A 23,476-nucleotide genomic window follows, 5' to 3' on the forward strand; every position below is an offset into this window, starting at 1 on the left:
TGTACGTGAAGAATTCCCAAATCATTTCTGTCATTTGGAGTGAAAACATAAGAGGGAAAAATGAAGAAAATGATTACTATAGATGGGTTAAGTCTGAAAATGAATTAACATCTATGTGAATTACTAACAGTCATTAAAAATAACTGTTCATTGAGAGGACATGTGTGTGTGTCAAAAATGATTTGTAATTTTTTTGACGTATTTAAAAAATATATTTCTCAGAGGTCATTAGCATTTTTGATTTTTTCCAACAATTCCAGTAGCTAGGTCAGATAGATATAAATATTCTTATCATTTTACATGTAAGAAAGCTAATGTTCAGAACTATTAATTGAATTGACCCAGGTTGTTTTGCTTGTAAATAGAGGAGCCAGGACTTTTTGACTATACATCTTATCCTCTAAGTTAGGCTAAGTAGGAATATTAGTACCCAAATTTGGCAGTGGTTTGATTTTCTAAGAAGTGTTTCTTTACTAAGAAGACAATTCGTAGCACCACTGAAAAAGCCACTGCAACAGGTAATGTCTGTTGGGTATCTAGACTTTGTGCCTTTTTCAGGAGGGAGTTGAGACATAGCTCATTCTCTTGGGACATTTGGTCTGAGAACAGTAGCAAGTCTAATGGTTTCCATACACTATTAACTGTCAATGTTGACATTAGATTCAGTGAATTTAGGTGGTCATGATGACAGCAGCCCATAGCAAGCTTCAGGAAATACTACACCAAAAATAAAGAATGTGATGTTTAAGATGGAAGTAGGGAATGGTTGATGAAGGGAAGGTAAAATTTTGCTTTAAATTCTAGCACTATTTCCAAGCCACTATAAGTGTGTTGCATATTTAAGCTGACAACTGACAAATTAAGAAACAGGATTTCTGGGGCGCCTGGGTGGCTCAGATGGTTAAGCGTCTGCCTTCGGCTCAGGTCATGATCCCAGGGTCCTCGGATCGAGTCCCGCATCGGGCTCTCTGCTCCTTGGGAGCCTGCTTCTCCCTCTGCCTCTCTCTCTCTCTGTCTCTCATGAATAAATAAATAAAAATCTAAAAAAAAAAAAAAAAAAAAAAAAAGAAACAGGATTTCTATAACCCACATTGCTCTACTTACGCTGTATAAACCATCATAAAGTGGTGGTAACCACCGATAAAAGAGGAAATTGGGAAGTGACATTTTATTTTATTTGGGGATAAATACAGGAATAAGAGGAAACCTCAAAATATGTATGTCTTTGCAGAAACATGCTAAGGGACAAGATTTGCTTAAACGAGTGTGTGAGCACCTCAATCTTTTGGAAGAGGACTACTTTGGTCTAGCCGTTTGGGATAATGCAACCTCAAAGGTGAGGAGACTGATTGTCAAAATACTTGTTTAAATTCTTTTATTGTCGTTAAGAGTGTATTTATGCCTGTCTCTCCAAGATACAGTGTACTTAAGAGTTATTCTTGCCTATTCTTGTTTCTCAGATTTTCCCTCTAGAACATTTTAAAGAAAAGACCATTGCTGTTGTGTTCTTTCATCATTGAGAGAAAGTATCCACTGTACTGTCTTTTTAAAGGACAGGGGAAGTACAGAGCTATGATGTCCTGATTAGCAAGTAGATACCAATAACTTCATATATTATGCAATTAGTATTGTATCTAATAGGTTCATAGTAAATATGTGTTGAATGGATGATCTATCAATATTATAATTATACAATAATTATATATAATTATAATTTGAGAGTAATGTTATAAAAGAGAATAAGGTCCCAATATTATTGAAACAGCCCTAAATGAATCTGACATTTTCTTCTAGCCCAAAAGGAAGTCAGTAGTTGACTTTTGAAAGAAGCAAAAGAAAGTGTGAGAACATGGAGGAGGAAGGAAAGGTTAAAAGTCAGGTATTTACTTCAGAAAACTTGAATTATTTCCTAGGCCAATTTACTGAAAATTACAAGTATTTAGCTTAAAATCTAGTGATAAAAACTTTAGTCCAGTTTAACAAATCTTTGCAGGTGCTATCCTAGATGATATGGATAGGGCTGTGGATAAGATAGACATGGTCCCTGACCTCTGGAACTTATAGTTTAGCGTGGCGAGTGTTATATGAAAGGAATAAGATGTCATGACAGGGTATGGCCAGGGAAGTCTTCTCTGGGGAAGTGATGCCTGAGCCGAGAACTGACGGATTAAATGGGCAAGTGAAGTGGAGAGAGAATGGCTTGTATAAAGGCCTAGAATTGAGAGAGTGGCATTGGAGGAACTAGGAGCCTGGCTAAACATAGGAAGTGAGGAACAGAATAAGAGATAATCTGGAGAGCTACACAGTGGTCAGGTCATGGAGAGAGTTTTGTATACAATGTATTTAAAGTCAGTTTTGTTGGTTCTTTCTCCAAGGTAATTTATATTTATTAAGAAAAGTTTAACAACTGCAGACTCTATAGATTGGATTATTTGGGTTAGATAATGCAAACTTGAAGACATGGAATTGCCCTTTGCCTAAATAAAATCTATTTGTAGAATATACTAGTAGTTACATAGTAGTTTGCAATAGTAGTTTGTCCTTCTATGTGAGTGACTGTTGGTTCAAGCAGAAGAACTATGTCTACCAGCACTAGGTTAATAATGTTCTTTAAGGACTTAATCTTTGTCCTTAAAGGCTCAAACCAACTTGTACTGAAGCCTCTAAGTTCCATTAATAAGGGAAGACTGAAGGTAATTAAAAAACAAAACAATACCTCCAAAACTACAGTGAAAAACATTGAGCAGCTGTGAGCTAGAAAATTATTCAATGAATCAAGGAAAATACTCTGAAAAGTATTTTATGTTGTACAAGCTCAGTGAGATAAAGTTCAATGTTTTTACACTATGGGTGCAAAAAAAAAAAAAAGGAAAAGGAAAAGAAAAGTCCAAGGTTGATTTGAGAATAACTGAGAATGCTTGAATTTGGCATGTCAGTAAAGTCACTGAATACCTACTTAATATAACTGGAAATAATATCTGTGAACCGCACATAGTTAAATTTTGAGAAGCTAGCTCATTCATCTAGACATTCAGCAGAGGAAATTCTTTTCCACTTGCAGTTGAGCTTCTAGGGCCCACATTGCTACAAAAACTTTCATTTGCATTGATAACTTTTCACCATTGGTGGTGCCATCCATACTTGTCCTGTCGGTAGGTTTTATTTCCTTTATAATACTTTTCAAAATCATGTATTAAATTGCTTTATTTATATTCATTTAAATATTTATATGTAAAGTGATATGAAAAGTGGCTAATATAAAAGCTGAATAGCAAAGTATAAACTGGGCTGTGTAAAAAAGGGCATTATTATCCCTCTTAGATAAAATATTTCTAGAAGAGAAAAGCTGTTGTTTCAGAATCATAATCTAGTTTCAACTTCCCTGATAGTTTATAAGAGCCCCTTTTGGGGAAATAAGTGGGCAAGTGAATCCTGGGAAACATAGGGCTTATCATATTCAGGGCATTTGTCAGGTCTATAGTAAGCTCCAGGTTCTTACAGGATATCCAAGAGGAACATGGTTAGAGGTGATGAACTGTTCTATATTTTCTGCTTTTAAATTCAGTGTGACCAACCTCCAGCTCTGAGAAATATGTCAAAGCAGAGTTTTTCTTTGGGTTAAAATGAGGGTCTTTGGGCTGATCCGGGAAGTAGGGCATAGAGGGAAAGCAGATACTTGCCAAGCAAATCTTGTACAAAAATGAATTTGGGGAAGACTTACCTTAGCATTGTCAGGTTAAAAGGCCAATACAATAGCAAAAGCCATCTTGGTGATGACAGTCCTTCAATATGCTATCTCTTGAGTCATACTTCTTTAGTATGGATGAATTGCTCTCTCTGCTCATGCATAGCTGTCCCTGGTATTTCCCATCACCATCATCCTGGGGATTTGATTTGCCTTACTTCTGTGATGTTTCTCCTGTTTCCTTTGTCCTAGCTTTTCCTTGTGTTTTGATAGAGTGCTTCTTCTAAGAAATGGCATGTGAGACATAATCTTTTTGAGACATTATATGTCTGAAAAATGTCTTTATTCTACCCTCACGTTTGGTTGTTAGTTTGGTTGGGTATAGAATTTTACACTTGAAGTTATTTGCCATCATAATTTTGATGGCATTACTCCATTGTCTTCTAGTTTCCAGTGCTGCTCTTGAGAAGGCCAAAGCCATTCTGATTCATGATCTTTTGTGTGACCTTCCCTTTGTAGAATTAAGCTAGTAAAATCTTATTGTCTTCCTCCCTTCCTTCCTTCCGTCCTTCCCAAAATGGAGGTACGAATTTAACTTAAAACAATAAGGAGAGACCCTGTTTCCCCACACTCCTTACCAAACCACAGTGGCAGCAGACTTTTTACTTTTACCATATGAATAGGAGAGGAAAACCAGAGCCAGGACTTGCTTTGGAACCACAGTTCCAAGTCCATGGTTTGGAGCCCAGTGCTAACTCTCTGTGGATGATCTCTTCCCCTTCCCAAAACAGGTGAGGAAAGAGTTCCTCAGCCTTGTAAGTTCGAGCCCAGCATGGAGCCAATCTCCTTGCCAGCCCAGCTTAGAAATGCCACCTCTTTACTGACCCAGGCTGGTGGCAGAGGGGACCATGAGCTAAGGGGAGGGCTCACTCATGCTGCCCTGGGCTGTCAGCCTGATGCTAGCTGCGTTGATGAAGGAGCAAGACGGGTCTTTGGCCAAAGGCCTAGGTTCAGCTTGGAGCAGCGATGGTGGGCTGTGGCCTGGTTGCCTGGCACCATGGGGGGTTGTGACACAGGCTTTGTGCAGCCAGTCTGGAGGGGAATGAAAAAGCCTTGTGGCAGTGTGGGCAAGGAGAGGGGTGGGCATTGGTGGCACAGTGTGTGTGGCCATGGGCTGCAAGCTTGGAGGGATAGCAGAAGGCCTTGGGGTGATTGGGGCCTGGATTGGGGGGGAGGCCGCCATGTGCCAGCCGGGTACATGGCCAGCTTGGGCCTGTAAGAGAAAGCCTTGTCACAGGAACAGCAGCAGTGTGGGCGCTGGGCCGGGGCTGCTGGTGGTCCAGGGAAGGCGCCCCCGCAGAAGTGGCAGGCCCTGGAACCAACTGGCTGGGCTTCTGCGGTGAGCCCTGGTGGGGCGCTGCTCCCTTGGTTACTGGTTCCTTGCCAGTGGGACTAGGATCGGTGTCCCAGCGGTGGACTCCGCATCTTGTTCCAGCATCTTGCTGGCCCAGGAACCCAGAGGGAGGTAGGCGACGCTGGGGATTATCAGGCTGATGGGGATAGGGCTGTAGGGTCCCGGTCTTGGTTTAGTCTCAGTCCACTGACGCCACGTGAACTGCTTCCTTCTTGTTGCTAAATTTTATCCCGGGCGTGGAGGGTGGAGGGTGGAGGGGGGGACCTGTGCCTTCCACAGGTGGCTGCTGCATCTGCTGAGCTGCCCTTGGACACAGTGGAGTTGCTCCGCCCATCATGCTGTTCGATTTCATTTTAGTCACCATTACCTATGTATATCTACTGGCAGTAAGCCAGATTTCCAGATACTCTCTTTAGAAGTACACAGAGATTCAGGAAATGCTTGAATGTGTAAAGCCACTAATGTTTGTTAGTTTGTTAGTTATTTATCCAAATTTTCTGTCATTCTGAAAACACGAAGGGTACTAGAGTTACAAAATCTCCTGGGGTTCAGTCCGCTCATTTTAGAGATGAGAAAACTGAAGCATATAAAGGCAGAGTGGCTTCCTCCCAGTCCATTCCCTCCTGAAATTCCTTGCCTCCTACTCCTTCCTAAATGATTTTCTTCTTCAGCTTTTTATTCCTCTTTCCTTGAATTTTACGTTTTGTTTTTGTTTCTTGGTTTTTGTTTCCTACCTACAGAATTAGTTCCTGTTAAATTACAAAAATTCAACCAAGTAAATTTTAAAGATCTAATTGCCCTTAGTAATCATTTCATGAATTGGGCAGCGTTCCACCTAGCAAGTAGAGGGGAGCTCTGAAGGTTTACAGGAAAGCAAAGGTTTTTTAAGGTAAAGAGGGAATGGAAAAGAGGAAATTATTAGCAAAGAATCCACTGTTTTAGGCAAGGTCACCCTCCAAGGGGAACAGAAAGGGTCTATTAGTAAATATCTTGGTGCTGACCAGGAAATTCCCATGTTGACTAGTTAAAGGTTACATTTCTTGGTGGTTGAAACTGTAGTTAGGTTAGATATTAAGTCTTGGGTTACTGACTTGGTTAGCCTAAGTGATGCCATTTTGGGCTTATGGTTTTCTTTTTAACATTTCTCAAATTGTGGGGAAAAAATGTGAACCATAATACAAACAGAGATGACTATCCTCTTTCCAGTCCCAGTCTGTTGTCTGTCATCTTTTTTTGTGTGTAAAGATTTGTCCTTTGTATATGTAAGTTCTCTCCTTAAGAACTTCTGGATTGTTTGTAGACAATTGGGTACCTTTAGCAGGGAGGAAAGTTAATTGAATTGACTTTTTCCTCACATGGAATGGCTTGCTTTACTCTCTTTCCCTACTGACTACATAATTAACAGGCCTATTGCCAGACTAAGTCTGGCTAGAGAAGAGGAAAGGCAGTTAGAAGCAAACTTCTGTAGCCCCATGAGACATTTATTACCACTATGAATCAAAGTTATATGAGTTAAGTAGTTGTTTCCTACGTTTTATTCCTGCTTAGTTGTTTATGAATGAATCGGATATTTTTCCTTGGAGAAATGTCACCCACATTAATTCTTACCCCCTCCCCCCCAAATTCCCTCCCTAAGCAAAAATCTTGAGCTCTTTTGGTAAATACTGAGAATTTTAAATGAGGAGTTCATTCAGTTCAATGGCATATGGTCCTCTGTCTCTTTTCTTTCATTTTCTGTATGGATGAATTTTCTTACCTTAGGAGTCAAATTTTTAACTCTGAATAGGTCATCAGTCATAGCCAGGAGGGTCTTTCTTTCACCTTGCAAAGGCAAATAGCAAACACCACTTGAGTGAATATTAAATCCATAGTGTGAGGCATTTAACTTATAGTCATCTGAAAGGATGGATTGTTTTAAATTGATTCACGACTAGCTTTGAAGCAAGTACTGATAATGTTTGTTTCTTTATTGTCTGGCAAATCAGAAAGACTAAGATGAATTTTATAAACATACTTGCAGAGTAGGAGGCTGTATTTGGGATCTTGTCTTTTGCTCCAAAGATTTGGTTTGACATCTCTAGTGGATTTAAATGTGGCTTTTTTAACACTTAAAGAGTCAGACCTAGAATTACTGTGCTATAGAGTTTCTACAAACATCTTGGAGCAGTGATTTGAAGTCAGCATACTAACAGAAGCATAAACAATGGTTATTCCTCAAGTTAAGGAAGACAGACTTGTGGAGCTTATAGATAATCCTTTTACCTCAAAAGACAAGGAGGGGCGCCTGGGTGGCTCAGTCGTTAAGCGTCTGCGTTTGGCTCAGGTCATGATCCCAGGGTCCTGGGATGGAGCCCCGCATCAGGCTCCCTGCTCATCGGGAAGCCTGCTTCTCCCTCTCCCACTTCCCCTGCTTGTGTTCCTGCTCTCGCTGTGTCTCTCTCTGTCAAATAAATAAATAAAATCTTAAAAAAAAAAAAAAGACAAGGATTTGTCTAGATCACTTATATGTATGTGCAAGGTTTTAGGACCTCCAGATAAAGGTAGCTGATGGCCAACTCAGGGCATGTCCTTTCTTAGGGTTTTTTCTTAAAACTTTATGACCTAAGGTTATATTGCCACAAAAGATATGAAAAGTTCCTAGTCATTTTACTTACTTAAGTGACATTGCCTTAGTTGAAACTTTATCATCTCTATACTGGTTTATTTCAGTAGCATTTTTCATTTGTTTATTCATTTATTCATCAAACATTTATTGAGTAGACAGCATGTGCCTTGTGCCAGGCAGAGCTATAAAAGACATAGTCTCTTTGCTCAGGAAGCTCCCAGACTGATGAGGGGGCAGCAGTAAGATGGGCACCCACAAAGAAAGGGTTTTCTGCGAAGGTAACATAAGATCTGAATTATAAGAGATAGTCAAGAATCTTCCAGGTGAAGAAATTGGGATAGAGTATTCCAAGTGAAAGGGACAACATGTGAGAAGGTGTTTTAAAGTAGGAGAGTACATGTGAGACCTGTAATTCTTCAGTTGAATGAATAGAGATCTGTTTCAGGCTATTACTGTTATTCATCTCTATTATTTCAAAACATTTTTTAAGCTCAAGAAGAATGTGATACTTTTTAAAGCACAATTTAAATTCTGTTTAAAATGTTAATTTAATAAATAAAGTGTTAATTTATTTAACTCACAAGAAATGATCGGCAAAATGGACCCTTAAAAGGGAATCCTTAAAAAAATAAATAAATAAAGGGAATCCTTGCAACTGAAGGTATTCAAATAGAAACCAGAAGATTATCCAGACTTGCTATTTGGGGGACATCTTAAGAACCCTAATAAGATGGGTGCCTGAGTGGCTCAGTTGGTTAAGTGCCCGTCTTTGGCCCAGGTCATGATCCCAGGGTCCCTTGGATCAAGTCCCGCATCGGGCTCGCTGCTCGTGTGTACTCTCTCTCTCATGCTCTCTTTCTCAAATAAATAAATAAAATCTTAAAAAAAAAGACCCCGATAAGATACAGTTCTATAACTTTTGTCCTCTCAATATTTTGTTATTTTATAAGTTAATTCCTATCTTTTTCCCCTAGCTATAACCCTCTCTTTCACCTCTCCTTCAAAACCATTCTCTTGAGAAATTGGTTTACATATAACTATCTCTACTTCCTCACTGTTTATTAGTCTAACATAATACAGGAAAGTGTGTAAATCATACATGCGTATTTCAGAGAACTTTTACAAAGTGAACACATCTGTAAATACCCCCAAGATTAAGAAAATAAACATTACCAGGACTCCAGAATCTCCTTTTGTGCCCCCTCCCAGTCACTTCCTCCATCCCCTAACAATCATTACTCCTACCCCACCCGGTAAAAGTAACAGATGTCTTCCTGACATCTATTACCGTCAGTTAGCTTTGCTTGTTTTTAAACTGTATTGTAAAAATGAAATCATACATATGTTCTCTTAGGTCTGGCTGCTTTTATTTTGTTCAGTATTGTGTTTTTGAGATTCATCCATGTTGTAACAGTAGATCATTCATTCTCATTTCTGTATAAAAGTTCATTGTTTGAGGGGCGCCTGGGTGGCTTAGTCATTAAGCGTCTGCCTTCGGCTCAGGTCATGATCCAAGGATCCTGGGATCCAGCCCCGCATCGGGCTCCCTGCTCCGCGGGAAACCTGTTCTCCTTCTCCCACTCCCCCTGCTTGTGTTCCCTCTCTCGCTATCTGTCTCTCTGTCAAATAAATAAATAAAATCTTCAAAAATAAATTAAAAAATATAAATTCTTAAAAAAAAGTTCATTGTTTGACTATACCACACTTTATGTATTCTACTATTGATGGATGTTTGGCTTGTATATAGTTTGGGCTTTTAAGAATACTGCTGTTGGAACATTCTGGTATATGTCTTTTAATGCACATATTTCTTTTCTGTCCCATAGACTTCATCCTGTCAAGCCCTTTTGATGATTAGTATCAGCACAATTTATTGAGTGTGGCTTATGTGCTTTTTATATACATCAAATAATTTAATCCATAAAAACTCTGTGAAGAGAGTAGGTTTTCTAAAAAAGGATTTACTTATTTATTTGAGAGAGAGTGTGGAGGGAGGGGAGAAGGAGAGAGAATCCTCAAGCAGACTCCATGCTGAGTGGGGAGCTCAGCATGGGGCTTGATTCCAGGACCCCAAGGTCATGACCTGAGCTGAAACCAAGAGTTGGACACCCAACTGACTGAGCCACCCAGGCACCCCGAGGAGGGTAGTTTTATCCCAATTTTATATATGAGACAATTAAGACTTAGATGATCTTATATAAGGTTACACAGCTAGTAAATCATAGAGAGGTTGAGCCAGGATTAGAACTCAAGACTATCTGACTTCAAAGCCTGTACCCATAACCATTATTTTCTCCTGTACCACAATTATCATTCTCAACAGCAACCCCTCATTTGGTCTCCCTTTCTATAGTCCTGCTTCCTCTAATTCATGTCACTCCTTTATTTTAAATCCTTCAATGGCTCCCCCTTGCCTGGAACTTGAAAAAGTCGGAGTTTCTTACTGTGAAATACTGTGTCCCCCCGATCTGACTCTTACCATTCTCTTCCGTTCTGTATCTCCCCTCCTCACCTCTGTGTTCCAGCTGTGCTCACCTATATGTCACAACTGAGACATGTTCTCTTATACCCTGTGCCTTTTTATTTATTCCCTCTTCTGTTTTGCCTGGCTAACTCTTGTTTGTCCATGAAGACGCGGCTTAGGTCTCCCAAACATTCTCTTGAGAAACATTTCCTAAATGCCTCTTCTCCCCAGTCCATTTTGGTGCACCTCCTCTGTGCTCCTAGAACACCCTCATCAAAGCACTCTCACACATTACTATAATTATCATTTTCACACTTAGAACAAAAAATCAGTTGTTCACTATTCACCTCTTCCATTAGACTGACAGCTCATTGAGGACAAGTACGATTTTTAAATCCTTTTTTGAAACTTCAGTGCCTAGCACATGGGGTTACTCCTCAAATATTTGTTGGCTAAATAAAATGCTGTGAATTGAATCATTTAAATTGAGCATAAAAGTACCTATTCTTGTACACATTGATTTTTATTATCTTGTACACATTGTTTTTTATTTGGATTTGGAGGTCTAGGTACTGAAGCAATAATAATTTGTTCTATAACGTCACTGATACCTTGGAGTCACATGTGATTGACACAAATCTGGGCTTGCCCTCCTTATGTCAAATTGGTGGGAATTCTAGCTCCAGAGTCATAGAATGGCTGAAAAATCCCTGTAAGAAACTTGGCAGCTTGAGCTTACCTTGGGAGATTTCTCTTAAAAAATAGTGGAAAATATAGAGTTGCCTCATTATGGTGAGAGATGTTTCATTCCAAAGTGGTAAAAAGTAGTCTTTGTTTAGAGTTCTGGGTTGCATGGTATAAATGACGATTCTCAGAGGTTCTACGAAACTTATTAATTGGACTTTTTGAAGTCTTCCTTTGCCTTTGGACCTGTAACAACTTAAAGTTCTTTAATCATAATGAGAAATGAGAGTTACTGCCTTTCTGACAGGGCTTAAACAAGTGTGTGCTTAGTTTTTATTCTAAGGAATAATTTTATATTAAGTGGTATATTTTTAACACATTTCTTAATCTTCTGTGTTAATTGTGGAGAAAGGGGACAGAAAAGGAAATTAATCCTCACTCTTGTGTTTATTGTCTGCTGTGAAGACTACCTTTATAAAACAGTTAAAGTAGTATATAATCAAATATGAGGTTGTGGAATTCAAGTTCATTTCTTGGGCAGGGCAGATAGAATGGTAACCTTGTGCCTTTTGTCTTTGAGAGAGGGCGAGGAGGGGATACTTTACTCTAAATATCACTAAAATTCAGTTTTAAACCTTTTGGAGGAGGGTATGGAGAAGTATTGGGAGGAAGCAGGAGAGAGGCTCCTGGGTTCTGACAATGTTAAACTCATGTGTTCACTTTGATAAGTTATTGTCTATATACTTATGTTTTAGGTATGTTTCTGTATGTCTCATATCAATAAAAATATTTTAAACAATTTAATTTAGAAATTTCTGTCTTCGAACATTTCCCAAGGAGCCTGCAAAAGATGTTAATGGTGAGGCTCTTTCCAAGTGCCATTATTTTTCATGGTCCACCATGAATTGAGGAATCCTGCCCTAATGATGTGTAGACTCTGAGTGGGGTTGGAGAACAGTAAAAGGAGAGATTAGCGTGGGCAAGAGTAGTCAGGGAAAACAACATAATCACTCATCCAGTAAATATTAACTGAGCATGAACCATGTACCAGATGCTGTGTTGACATAGAAAACTTAAATGAGATTGGAGGTCAGAGTTGGAGGGAAAAATAAGATATGGGTGACGTTAATTAATCCTGGTTATATCTCTACTACTCTTTACGGAATGATAAAAATAGCAAGTGCTTATTTAGCATTTCTTCTTTACTAAAAGCTTTACATGTATTAGCTCATTTAATTTTCACAATAAGTCTATGAGATAGGCCCTACTACTATACTAGTATCTCATTTTAATTTCCTCTAGTAGATGAGAAAACAGATCCAGAGATGCCTAAAATCACTCAGCTAGGAAGTAGTGGAGTTAGGATTCAGTCCTAACCATCTGGCCCCCTATTTCTCTGCTCACATTTACTATGCTGTGTGAAATTAATGCAGAGAATATCAGAAATATAGATTGACCTAGAGAATCTATTCGAAAATGTCCAGTAATCCTGCTCTGGCACTCTGTGCTTTGTGTGTTTTGGAGCTGTGTGTGAATGCCTTTTCTTCTTTTTACAGACATGGCTGGATTCTGCCAAAGAAATAAAAAAGCAAGTTCGTGGTAAGTGAATCTAGCCCTTCTTATAGTTCTTTCTTTTTTTTAGTAGGTCAGAGGATTTTCACCCATTTTCTGGCTATGAGTCACTTTAGAATCCTGGCTATGGCAGGTGGCTCTGAAATTGAGATAAAGCCTTCCCTTGGAAGGAGGAGATTCCATGATAGAAAGATACAACAGAGGTGGACACGATTGAGATGTAGGTCAGATCTTGATTTTTTTTCTTTACAACTAGGCAAAATTGGAGAAGATTGGAATGGTTGAGAAAAACAAGTTTGAGAAGAACAAAGATGAGAAGAGAAAAAGGATATGGGAGTCAGTTCTCAAAGGGGTTTGCTGCCTGGTCCTGGTCCTTTTAAATTGTTCTGGACTGTTGCATTCTAACCTTCTTCATGTTTTCTTCTCTGTAGTTCTTTTTGTCCATTTTCAACAATCTTCCAAACAGTTCTTCTGTTAGTAGAAAAATGAAATTTCCTTGCCAATGGCCCTCTGACATTGTGACTTTTCTCCTAACGCCAAGCCCTTTAGTATGTATTACTGTTGTACCCCTGCTCAGACGGCTCTCCTGAGATAAATATTTCTAGGTCGAATAAAGTGTATATTAGTATTTTGTAGCTCCAGGCCCAAAGGGCTAGCTAAGGGATAGAGACTCTTTTTCTCTTGTTTACAACTAAATGTCTTTTTGGTTTATTTTTAAGGAAACTTTTAGGAACTGCAATAGAGGTTATTCATCATGGTTAGTAAGTTTTAACTATCACCTGAAAACAAATTTAGAAAACAATCTTCCTGTAGTGAAATGTTTTCTTTTAGACATATTTATAGTTTATATTCCTTGAGATAGAAAAACAAAATATTCCTTTGGACTGGCAACTCTCCATATTTGTTCTTTGCCTATAAAATGTTTTAAAATCCAAGGCAGAGCAAAAAAAAAAAAGAATAAAATGCAAGTAAGAGCAATACATTTTTGGAATATTTGAGGCATGACAAGAAAAACATAACTCCAAGTCCCTTTCAATGAAAATTCTTTTAATATTCAGTATTACTCAGGAACAAATGATTATACAAGAAGACTGGTTAGGAAGAAAAGTTAAAGCAGAATTTATGATGAATGGAGAAGAATATCTAGTAGATTATATCTCTAGGTATAATTATCTATATCTATATATATAGATATAATGATCTCTAGATAGAATTTCTAGCTATAGAAAAAAATCTTGCTAAGAAAAAGAACCAGTGTTTGTCATTTAAAAAAAATTTACAAAATAATAAAAACCCTTCCTTTAACATGGGAAAGGAAAACCTTGTCTGTAGCACAAACTTAAATAGGGAATCAAAATGTAAACATTTCATTAAGCCAAAGAGAAGATCGACATTTATCTATTGCAAAGATTTTGTTTTTTAAAAAAAATATTTTTTGTCACACACGTAATATTTACCCATTGTGAAAAATTTAAACATTAGGGAAATATATCATAAAAAAAGTAAAAGGCCCCTAAATTCTATCATCTAGATACAATTACTGTTAAGTTGGTATAAGCTACAAGATTTTTTCTAGGCATATGTAAGTTTTGCCTTTCAAAAATAGAATTATGCTGTATAGTATTCTTGTCCCCCCAAGTCCATAGGAGATACGTTCCAGGTCCCCCAGTGGATGCCTGAAATTGTAGATAGTACCAAACCCTATATATACTGTGTTTTTTCTTATACATATGTATCTTGATAAAGTTTAATTTATAAATTAGGCACAGTAAGAGATTAACAACAATAACTAATAATAAAATAGAACAATTATAACAGTATACTGTAATAAAAGTTATATGAGTGTGGTCTCTCTCTCAAAATATCTTATTGGACTGTACTCACCCTTCCTATGATAATGTGATGTGATGAAATGCCTTTGTGATGAGACGAAGGGAGGTGAATGACACAGGCCTTGTGACCTAGACTTAGGCTACTATTGATCTTCTGACCGTATATCAGGAGGATCATCTGCATCCAGATCATGGTTGACCATGGGAAAGTGAAAACATGGATAAGGGGGGACTGTTGTACATTGTTATGTATTATATTATCTATGCATTATTTATTATGCTATATATAGTTAAAAATTTGTTTAAATAGGTGATATAAATATGTGGAATAAAATTAAAAGATACAGATGAATCTAATGCAAGGTAAATCGCCCTTCTACCCCATCCTTTAATTCCTTGGGTTCTTTCCAGAGATGTTCTGAGTGGACATAGACATACACATATTTTAATATAAATATGTATTTAATACATATATGTTTTACATGCATATTATATTTTACTATGTACATTTACAGAAATATGTATTTAATAGGCATGTTTTATATGTATTTAATATAAATATGCAACCGATATTTTTATTTAACATAATTTGGAGTATTCTTCATATCAACACATATAAATTTGTTTAAAAATTTTCTTGATGACATAGTTGTAGCACAATATATATAAGCAGTCATTTTGATGGCCATTTTGGGTTATTCTCAATAGTTTGCTGTTACAAACAAGGTTGCAGTGAGCGTTTATATAAGTTTAAGTTCACTTATATAAGTGCATACATATATATGTTCCTGTAGGTAAGTTCCTAGAAGTAGAATAAAAAAATATGAATATCTAAAATTGAAATAGATATTCAGTAGGAGGATTTTTTTCCATATTAAAAACATACAGAAAAGTATGGAGGCTAATGTAACAAATAACCCATGTACACATCACCCAGAATTAACATGTGTTAACATTTTAAATTTAAAATAGAACAGTACCGGTAAGTTTTATCTTTTTCGTTTTCCTCCTAGTCCTGTCCTCTTTTCTCCCTAGCCATTGAAATCTATTTTCATGAATTTGGGTGATTCAGTCCATGTTTTTGTGTTTTTTCTTATATATCCATACCTATATACCATAGATAGTATTGCTTTGTCTGTTTTTCTGAAATTTCCCTCAGACCCATTTATTCATTTGAACCTCTTTTGGAGGTTTATCAATCTCTCTCTTTCCTCCCAGCTTAATTCCCTTGGTTGTGAATAAGAGAGATCTCCCCTACTCAATGTGGCTATCCATGTCTACCCCTTTCTGTAATAGTGCAGAGCAAAAGCAAGAAGTCCTTATACCTTCAAAAAAGGAAGGGAAAGAAGGGAGGGAGGGAGGGAGGGAGGAAGGAAGGAAGGAAGGAAGGAAGGAAGGAATCCTTATACCTTCTATATATACCGGACAATACAGATATATAACATACACAAATTATGTTTAAAAAATTCTCTAGTCCAGGTGTACACCTTATAAATGTGTCTTCCTCTCCTTTCCCTGCAGGCGTCACAACTGTCCTGAATTTTATGTTAATGATCTCATTGTATTTTTAAGTAGTTTTTGTTACCTATGAACGTATACCTAAAAATATTGTTTTACCTTTTGAACATCATATAAATTTAATTATTTAATAGTTAATCATTTATGATTTGGTTTTCTTACTCAACATGATTTTTGAAATTCATCTCAGTTGAAAAGAAAATTTCACAAAACGATTCTTAATCTTTACTCTGAGGGATATCCTCTAATTTTTTTTTGTTTGTTTGTATTCTGTTTCATTGTTTAAAATGCTGTTTTTGACCTACTAAACTGACTTCACAATGGATCATGATCCACAGTTTAAAAAAACACTTGATCGAGGATGTATACCTGTAAGTGGAATTGCTAGATTATAGGGTATGTTTTACCAGATATTGCCAAATTGCTCTCTTTTACGTTGATTGTAACAGTTTACCTCCCCACCAGTAGCAGTAAATGAGAATTCCTAGTTTCCTGTGTCCTCAGAAGGCAGGAATTTTTTTCAATTATTAATTTAAAATATTTCTTGACATAATTTCAGACTTAACAGAAAATTGAAAGAATGCTACAAAGAATTCCTGAATATCCTTTACTCAGATTCCTCAAATGTTAATATTTTACTACATTTGCTTTTTCTTCTTTTCTCTTTATCTATACAGTCACACACACACATATACACAGAGGTTTTTTTCTAACCATTTTAAAGTTGCATCATAGCAACATTATTCACAATAAACAAAAGGGAGAAACAACCCAATGTCCATCAACCCAATGCCCATTACCCAATAATGGGTAAGCAAAATGTGATATATACATACAGTGGAATATTATTCAGCCTTAAAAAGGAAAGAAATACTGATACATGCTACTGTATAGATGAACAGTGAAAACATTATGCTAAGTGAAAGTAGCCAAATGTTTAAGGTCATATATGATTCTATTTATATGATATCCAGAATATGTAGATCCACAGAAATAAAACAGATTAGTGGTTGCCAAGTGTTGGAGGTGGTGGGGGTACGGACAGTGAGGGAGTGACTGCTTAATGGATACAGAGTTTCCTTTGGGAGTGGTGAAAAGGTTTTGGAAAAAAAGAAAGAAAGAAAAGGTTTTGAAACTAGATAGTGATGATGGTTGTACAGCATTATGAATGTACTAAATGCCACTGAATTGTACACTAAATATACTGAATCATATACTTTAAAATGGTTAATATGTGAATTTCACTTCAATAAAAAAGAAAATAAGTTGCAGTCATGATATCTCCCTACCCCTAAAATATCCTAAAAACTAGGAATTTTCTTATATAGCTATAATACAGTTATTAAAAGAAGGAAATTAACATTGAAGCAATACTGTAACCTACAGATCTAATCAGTTGTTCCAGTAATATTCTTTATAGCAAAAGAAAATCTCCGGTGATATTTTGCATTTAGTTGGCACATCTCTTTAGTTTTTTTGATTTGGAACAGTTCCTGAGTCTTTAAAGTATTTTATAACATTGAAAGTTTTGAAGAGTCCAGCCTCATTATTTTATAAGTGGTCACTTTGAGGATGTCTGATATTTCTTCATGGCACATGAATCTTCAGGTTATGCACTTTGGTGGGAATGTCATTGAAGTGTTGCTGAGTTAGAGGCCAGAATTTTTTTTTTTAAAGTAAACATTTTTTGTTTTAAGATTTTATTTATTTATTTGTCAGAGAGAGAGATAGAGCATGCACAAGCAAGGGAACGGCAGGCAGAGGGAGAAGCAGGTTCCCTCCTGAGCAAGGAGCCCAGTGTGGGACTCGATCCCAGGACCCTGGGATCAAGACCTGAGCCGAAGGCAGACGCTTAACTGACTGAGCCACCCAGGCATCCCAAGAGGGCAGAAATTTTATTTATTTTTTATTTTTAAAAAAATTTTAAAGATTTTTTATTTATTTGACAGCGAGAGAGGGAACACAAGCAGGGGAAATGGGAGAGGGAGCAGCAGGCTTCCCACTGAGTAGGGAGCCTGATGTGGGGCTTGATCCCAGGACCCTGGGATCATGACCTGAGCTGAAGGCAGACACTTAACGACTGAGCCACCCAGGCGCCCCAAGAGAGCAGAAATTTTAATGTTAAGATTTTTTAGAGCTTTTCCAGCCACTTTTTTTTCTCCCCCACTAAATATTCTCCATAAGGTATTACTAATTATATGTATCCTATTCTAGAGACCGTCACTAACTAAAGCTTAACTTTAAAATTTTTTTAATTCCAAGTGATTAACTTTTTTAGTCTCTATTGCATTGAACCCTGAGCTAGCTTGCAGTGAACCTGAGTATCTTCACTAGCAACATGCCAAACTTGTATCTCTTACATGGAAAAGAATAGGAACTGAAAATTTGGGTTCCTCTTCTTAAAATTGCTATTAACAAAAGTAAAAGTTAATAATTGGGACATTTCTGTTTAGATGTGGTTATTTCTAATACAGTTAAACTTCCTTGTTTTGGGTTAAATGGAGAGAAAAATTGAACCAGAATACAGGGGTTTTTTGGTTTGTTTTCATTTGATTAGGTGTAGTAACATAAGGTCATTGGTGGATCTGGATTAATGGATAGTTTTAATATATTAGTACCTTTTTTTTTCCCCCTGGAGCTGTAGCATCCTCATATGACCTTCACAACAATGCTGTGAGATCAGTTACTTTATTTCATTCATTCACTCAACAAATATTTCTTGAGCATCTATGATCTACCAAGCATTGTTTTGGACACTAGGGATACACACCAAATAAAACAGAAAAAAAGTTTTTATGCTCAGTAATTTGCATTTTAGTGGGAGGAGACAAAGATTATCCTTTAAAAAAGTTACATGTTTAGGGGCGCCTGGGTGGCTCAGTTGGTTGGGCGACTGCCTTCGGCTCAGGTCATGATCCTGGAGTCCCGGGATCGAGTCCCACATCAGGCTCCCTGCTCGGCAGGGAGTCTGCTTCGTCCTCTGACCCTCCCCCCTCTCATGTGCTCTCTCTCTCATTCTCTCTCTCTCAAATAAATAAATAAAATCTTTAAAAAAAAATAAAAAAATAAAAAAAAGTTACATGTTTATATCTAATAAGTAGTATATGTACAAAATTCAAATGGTATAAAAGCGTATACAGTGAAAATAGGTCTCCATCCTATTTTCCCCATCTTCATTTTCCTCTCTAAAAGTTCCCCTTCCTAGCTTCCTAACAACTATAACTGATTTAGTATATATCCTTACAGGGATTGTCTATGCATATATAATCATACCCTAACATATACTTCTTTCATGGTTGCTTTTTTAAAATTTAAATTTTAGTTTTTGAAAGATTTTTATTTATTTGAGAGAGAGAGGGAGCACAAGCAAGGGGAGGGTCACTCCGGAGGGAGAGAATCCCAAGCAGACTCCATGCTGAGCGAGAGCTTGATGAGGAGCTCCATCTCACGACCCTGAGATCATGATCTGAGCCGAAACCAAGAGTCGGGCATTTAAGCGACTGAGCCACCCAGGCGCCCCTTATGGTTGCTTTCTCTGTGCACTGTTCTTGACCTTGATATTTTTTTCACCTAACACTATATCTTGGAAATATATCTTCTCTTGCTAAATAAATATATATTTAGGTTGTCTCCAGACATTTGCTATTACAAACAATATCTTATGCATATATCATTCTGACCACGTTTAAGCATATGTTAGACACATTTATGGAAATAGAATTGGGAGGTGAAAGAATATATATGTTTTATGTTTTGAAAGATATGGTCGAATTGTTCTCCTTAGATATGGTTGTTGTATCAATTTATACTCATATCAACAATAGATAATTGTTTATTTTCCCCACCAATTCTGGGTGTTATCAAGCTTTTTATATCAAATACTTAACACAGAGCTCAAAGAGAAAAAAATCCCTTTCAAACTCTCTTAAGTTTTTCTAAATAACTTTTTCTTTCTTTAATAAAAATCAAATTTTTTCCACAAAGCATGAGAATATTTTAAAAACCTCAGGAAGAGAAAACTTTGAATATTTTAGGTACTTTTAACAATCAGAAACTTAGGTATAAGCATACAATTCTTTTTGTGTTTACTTTTACAGGTGTCCCCTGGAATTTCACATTTAATGTAAAGTTTTATCCACCTGACCCAGCACAGTTAACAGAAGATATAACAAGGTAAATAATTTATTAATAGTTAAATATATAATAAGTAATTCTCATTATCATAAGCTCTGGGAATTTTTCTATTTAGAACTGAAGAAAAATGAAGTGCTTTTAAACTTAGGATGGAAAGCATCTGGTCTCTTCAAGGCAGGTTTGCAAATAAGTGAGCCTAGAAGACTCATATATCTGTGACATGCCTGGAGGAAATTGGCAGGGGAATTAACTTTGCTTATCATGAGTACTATGCCAAGCTGTGTATAGGGCACCTATAAACCACACGCCCTCCAAAGGGCAAGACAAAAATATAAGTGATAAAATAGCTCTAGTACTTTCTCTTTTTAATACTCCTTCCCTACCATGTTTTCTGTTATAGGGATTAAAAAAGCTGAAATCTGAATTATTATTATTTCGTGTGTGTGTGTGTGTTATTATTTCTTCTTATCTCTCTTTTAAAGTGTATGATTAGGTACATAAACCTCACGAACTGAATCTTCCTCAGTAATTTTTAAGCCCACTTAGTTTATGAAATAAATCTTGTACCCTTTGAAAACAACTTCCTGATTTTAGGAAAGTGGCCTTTATTGGGTTCTATATAAATACTAATTTAAAAAAAGAAAATGGAAAAGCAGTATATTAGACAGAATGCTACTGTACATATTTATATCCATAACACCTTGCATGGATCCTTATACATAGTAGGTGCTTGGCAAATGTTTGTTAAATGGAATTGTTGGTTGCTGAGAAACTGCTTTCTTTCTTTCTTTTTTTTTTTTTTAAGATTTTATTTATTTGACAGAGAGAGACACAGTGAGAGAGGGAACACAAGCAGGGAGAGTGGGGGAGGGAGAAGCAGGCTCCTTGCTGAGCAGGGAGCCCGATGCGGGGCTCAATCCCAGGACGCTGGGATCATGATCTGAGCTGAAGGCAGACGCTTAACGACTGAGCCACCGAGGCGCCCCTGAGAAACTGCTTTCTAATTCTGATTTTGCTGTCCACTATCTGACTTCAGACAAATATACAGTCTCTGTACCTCAGAGGGGATAGCCTAAGTAAACTCTAAGTCTGATTGTCAAGTATGGTGAAATTTTAAAAAAATTATTCTTTGGTTAATCCTTAGTACATGCTTGAAGTTGACATGCCATCTCTGCCTGAAAAAAAAATTGTTTTGGTTATTTCTTTTTCTCAGGTAATATTTGTATCTTAGTGTTGCTTCTTATTCATCTTTCTTCATTGAGGTTATGTATAAAACAAAACAAGTCCCTAAAACTCTTTGCTAATTACCTACATTTTAGAGGAGTTTAAGATCCTTGTGATTTGGTTGGCATTCCTCTTTTTTTAAAAAAATATGTATGTAGTGACTAATCATAGTTAGCCAAAGCGATTGTTGATACCTACATTATTCAACATCTTGTTATGGTCAAACCAAGGATATAATTCTAATCAATACAGGAATTTTCAATTGCATCATATCTCCCAGCTTTCCTGTTTGGTAAAACAGTCTATATTGGTCAACTCAGCTAGAAAAAGTGCTAAGGAGGTCAGGATCATAGGTGTAAACATGATACTGATAGAGATGAGTGTCTAACATATGTAGGGGCACTCAGTTTGTTCTACTGACCAGTTTTAAGCCCAGTTTGAATTCCCAGTAATTTAGCACACGGGTGGAATCAGTCTTACAATATGATAGTGTGTGGAAGGCTACATGCAGCTTAGCCCATCTTGAAGTTCCGGAAAAGAACTGAAACTGTTCATACCCTAGTAAAAATGTGTCAATAATGTCATCGTTATATATGAAGGACAGTATCTACACGTTTGGCAAAGCAGTATGATAGAAAGAGTCCAGTTTTGGAGCCAAACAGCCTTTGTTACTATATGACATTGAGCAAGCTTAGTCTTTGAAGCTGCCTCCCTATCTGTAATCTGGTAATGATACCCACTTCACAAGTTTTTTTGTGAAAATTACGTGAGATAATTTATATGTATATGGTACTTAATGTACTCAATAAAATATTAATTTCCTTACCTCCTTCAGACTTTTCCCAACTTTACCTCTTTTCTTTCTTCCTTTTTTGTTATTGATATATAATTGACATATACCATTGTATTAATTTCAAGTGTATAACAGAATGATTCGATATTTGCATGTATTATGAAATGATCACCACAATAAGTCTAGTGCATAACCATCACCATACATAATTACAAAATGTTTTTCCTGGTGATGAGAACTTTTAAGATCTACTCTCTTAGCAACTTCCTCTTTCTAAATTGCCTTCCAAATATGAGTCCAACATAGTTACAGGGTTGTTGGTTTTTTTTAATGTTTTACATGGAAAAATTTTAAAACACACGGAAAAGAAAAAATAATAGTATGATGAACAATCATATAACCACTACCTAGATTGAACAATTATTAATATTATTTCATATTTATTTAATCTCTCTTGTTTTTCCCCCTCCTTCCCTCCCTCTCACTCCCCTTTTCTTCCTCTTCCTCTGTATTTTGTTTTTGTTGTTGCTGACATGGTAACATTTTTTTCTCTTTTGGCTGTAGATATTATTTATGCCTTCAGCTTCGACAGGATATAGTTGTGGGACGTCTGCCCTGTTCCTTTGCCACCTTAGCATTATTAGGTTCTTACACCATCCAGTCTGAGCTGGGAGACTATGACCCAGAACTTCATGGTGCCGATTATGTTAGTGATTTTAAACTGGCCCCAAATCAGACCAAGGAACTTGAAGAGAAGGTCATGGAACTGCATAAGTCATACAGGTAAATATGTCTCCAGGTTTTTTCTGTGTTTGTTTTGGCAATAAGTTTAAACCGTTGGCCTGGTTTTGATTCAGTGTTTGTTTTAGAGGGGATGTGGTGCTGTAGAGTCAGCTCAAGCCCCTCCATTGTTCGACTTTGAGCAAGTCACTTAAGCCCTCTAAACCTCAGTTTTCTCGTCAGAGTAACAGGTGTTGTGTTGAAGGATGAAAACTAAATGAGGTAATAGATGTAAATCACTAAGCACTGTGTCTGGCACATAATAGGTGCTCAGTAAATGTTAGCTCTTGTTGCCTTACCTTTTTTTTTCTTAGATTTTAAACTTATTATGCTGAATTAAGTACTTTAAGATCCTTAAAGCAGGGGTTCTTAGGATCTGTGTACATGGATGGACTCCAGAGGACCCATGAAACCCCTGAGGTTATTTTGAAAAGTCTTTATTGAATTCAATGCTTTTTTGCATGGAAATAATTAGTGATGTTGGAAGGTATAACAAAGTGATCAAAAGCAAGGGCATATGGTCAGACTGAGCTGGGTTGAGATCTTGGCTCTGCTTGGTTCTGGCCTTGTGACCTTGAGTTATTCACTTAACCTCTCTGAGCCTCAGGTTCCTTATATGTCTGATGGAACTTATTTCCTCAGAGGAAATAGGGTGATGGATGGGATTAGAAAAGGTATTATGTGGAAAAACTTTTTTTTTTTAAGATTTTATTTATTTATTTGTCAGAGAGAGAGAGAACGAGCAGGAGCACAAGCAGGGGGAGTGGCAGG

The 23,476-nt window shown here is 37.0% G+C and overlaps 1 protein-coding gene and 1 pseudogene across 12 annotated transcripts in view; one reads left to right on the forward strand and one right to left on the reverse strand.

Annotated features, from left to right (window-relative positions):
• Positions 1-23,476, forward strand: part of EPB41 (erythrocyte membrane protein band 4.1) — a 199,330-nt gene that overhangs the window by 98,971 nt on the left and 76,883 nt on the right. For all 12 annotated transcript variants that reach the window (XM_044914445.1, XM_021684167.1, XM_044914446.1 and 9 more), the window contains exons 4-7: positions 1,232-1,336; positions 12,409-12,451; positions 19,872-19,947; positions 22,490-22,708. In XM_044914445.1, coding sequence (XP_044770380.1) covers positions 1,232-1,336; positions 12,409-12,451; positions 19,872-19,947; positions 22,490-22,708 — 443 coding nt within the window. The remainder of the gene's footprint in view (positions 1-1,231; positions 1,337-12,408; positions 12,452-19,871; positions 19,948-22,489; positions 22,709-23,476) is intronic.
• Positions 4,612-5,183, reverse strand: LOC110575204 (annotated as a pseudogene).

The sequence above is a fragment of the Neomonachus schauinslandi genome, chromosome 4 (genome assembly GCF_002201575.2).
Source record: "Neomonachus schauinslandi chromosome 4, ASM220157v2, whole genome shotgun sequence".
Taxonomy (NCBI): Eukaryota; Metazoa; Chordata; class Mammalia; order Carnivora; family Phocidae; genus Neomonachus; species Neomonachus schauinslandi.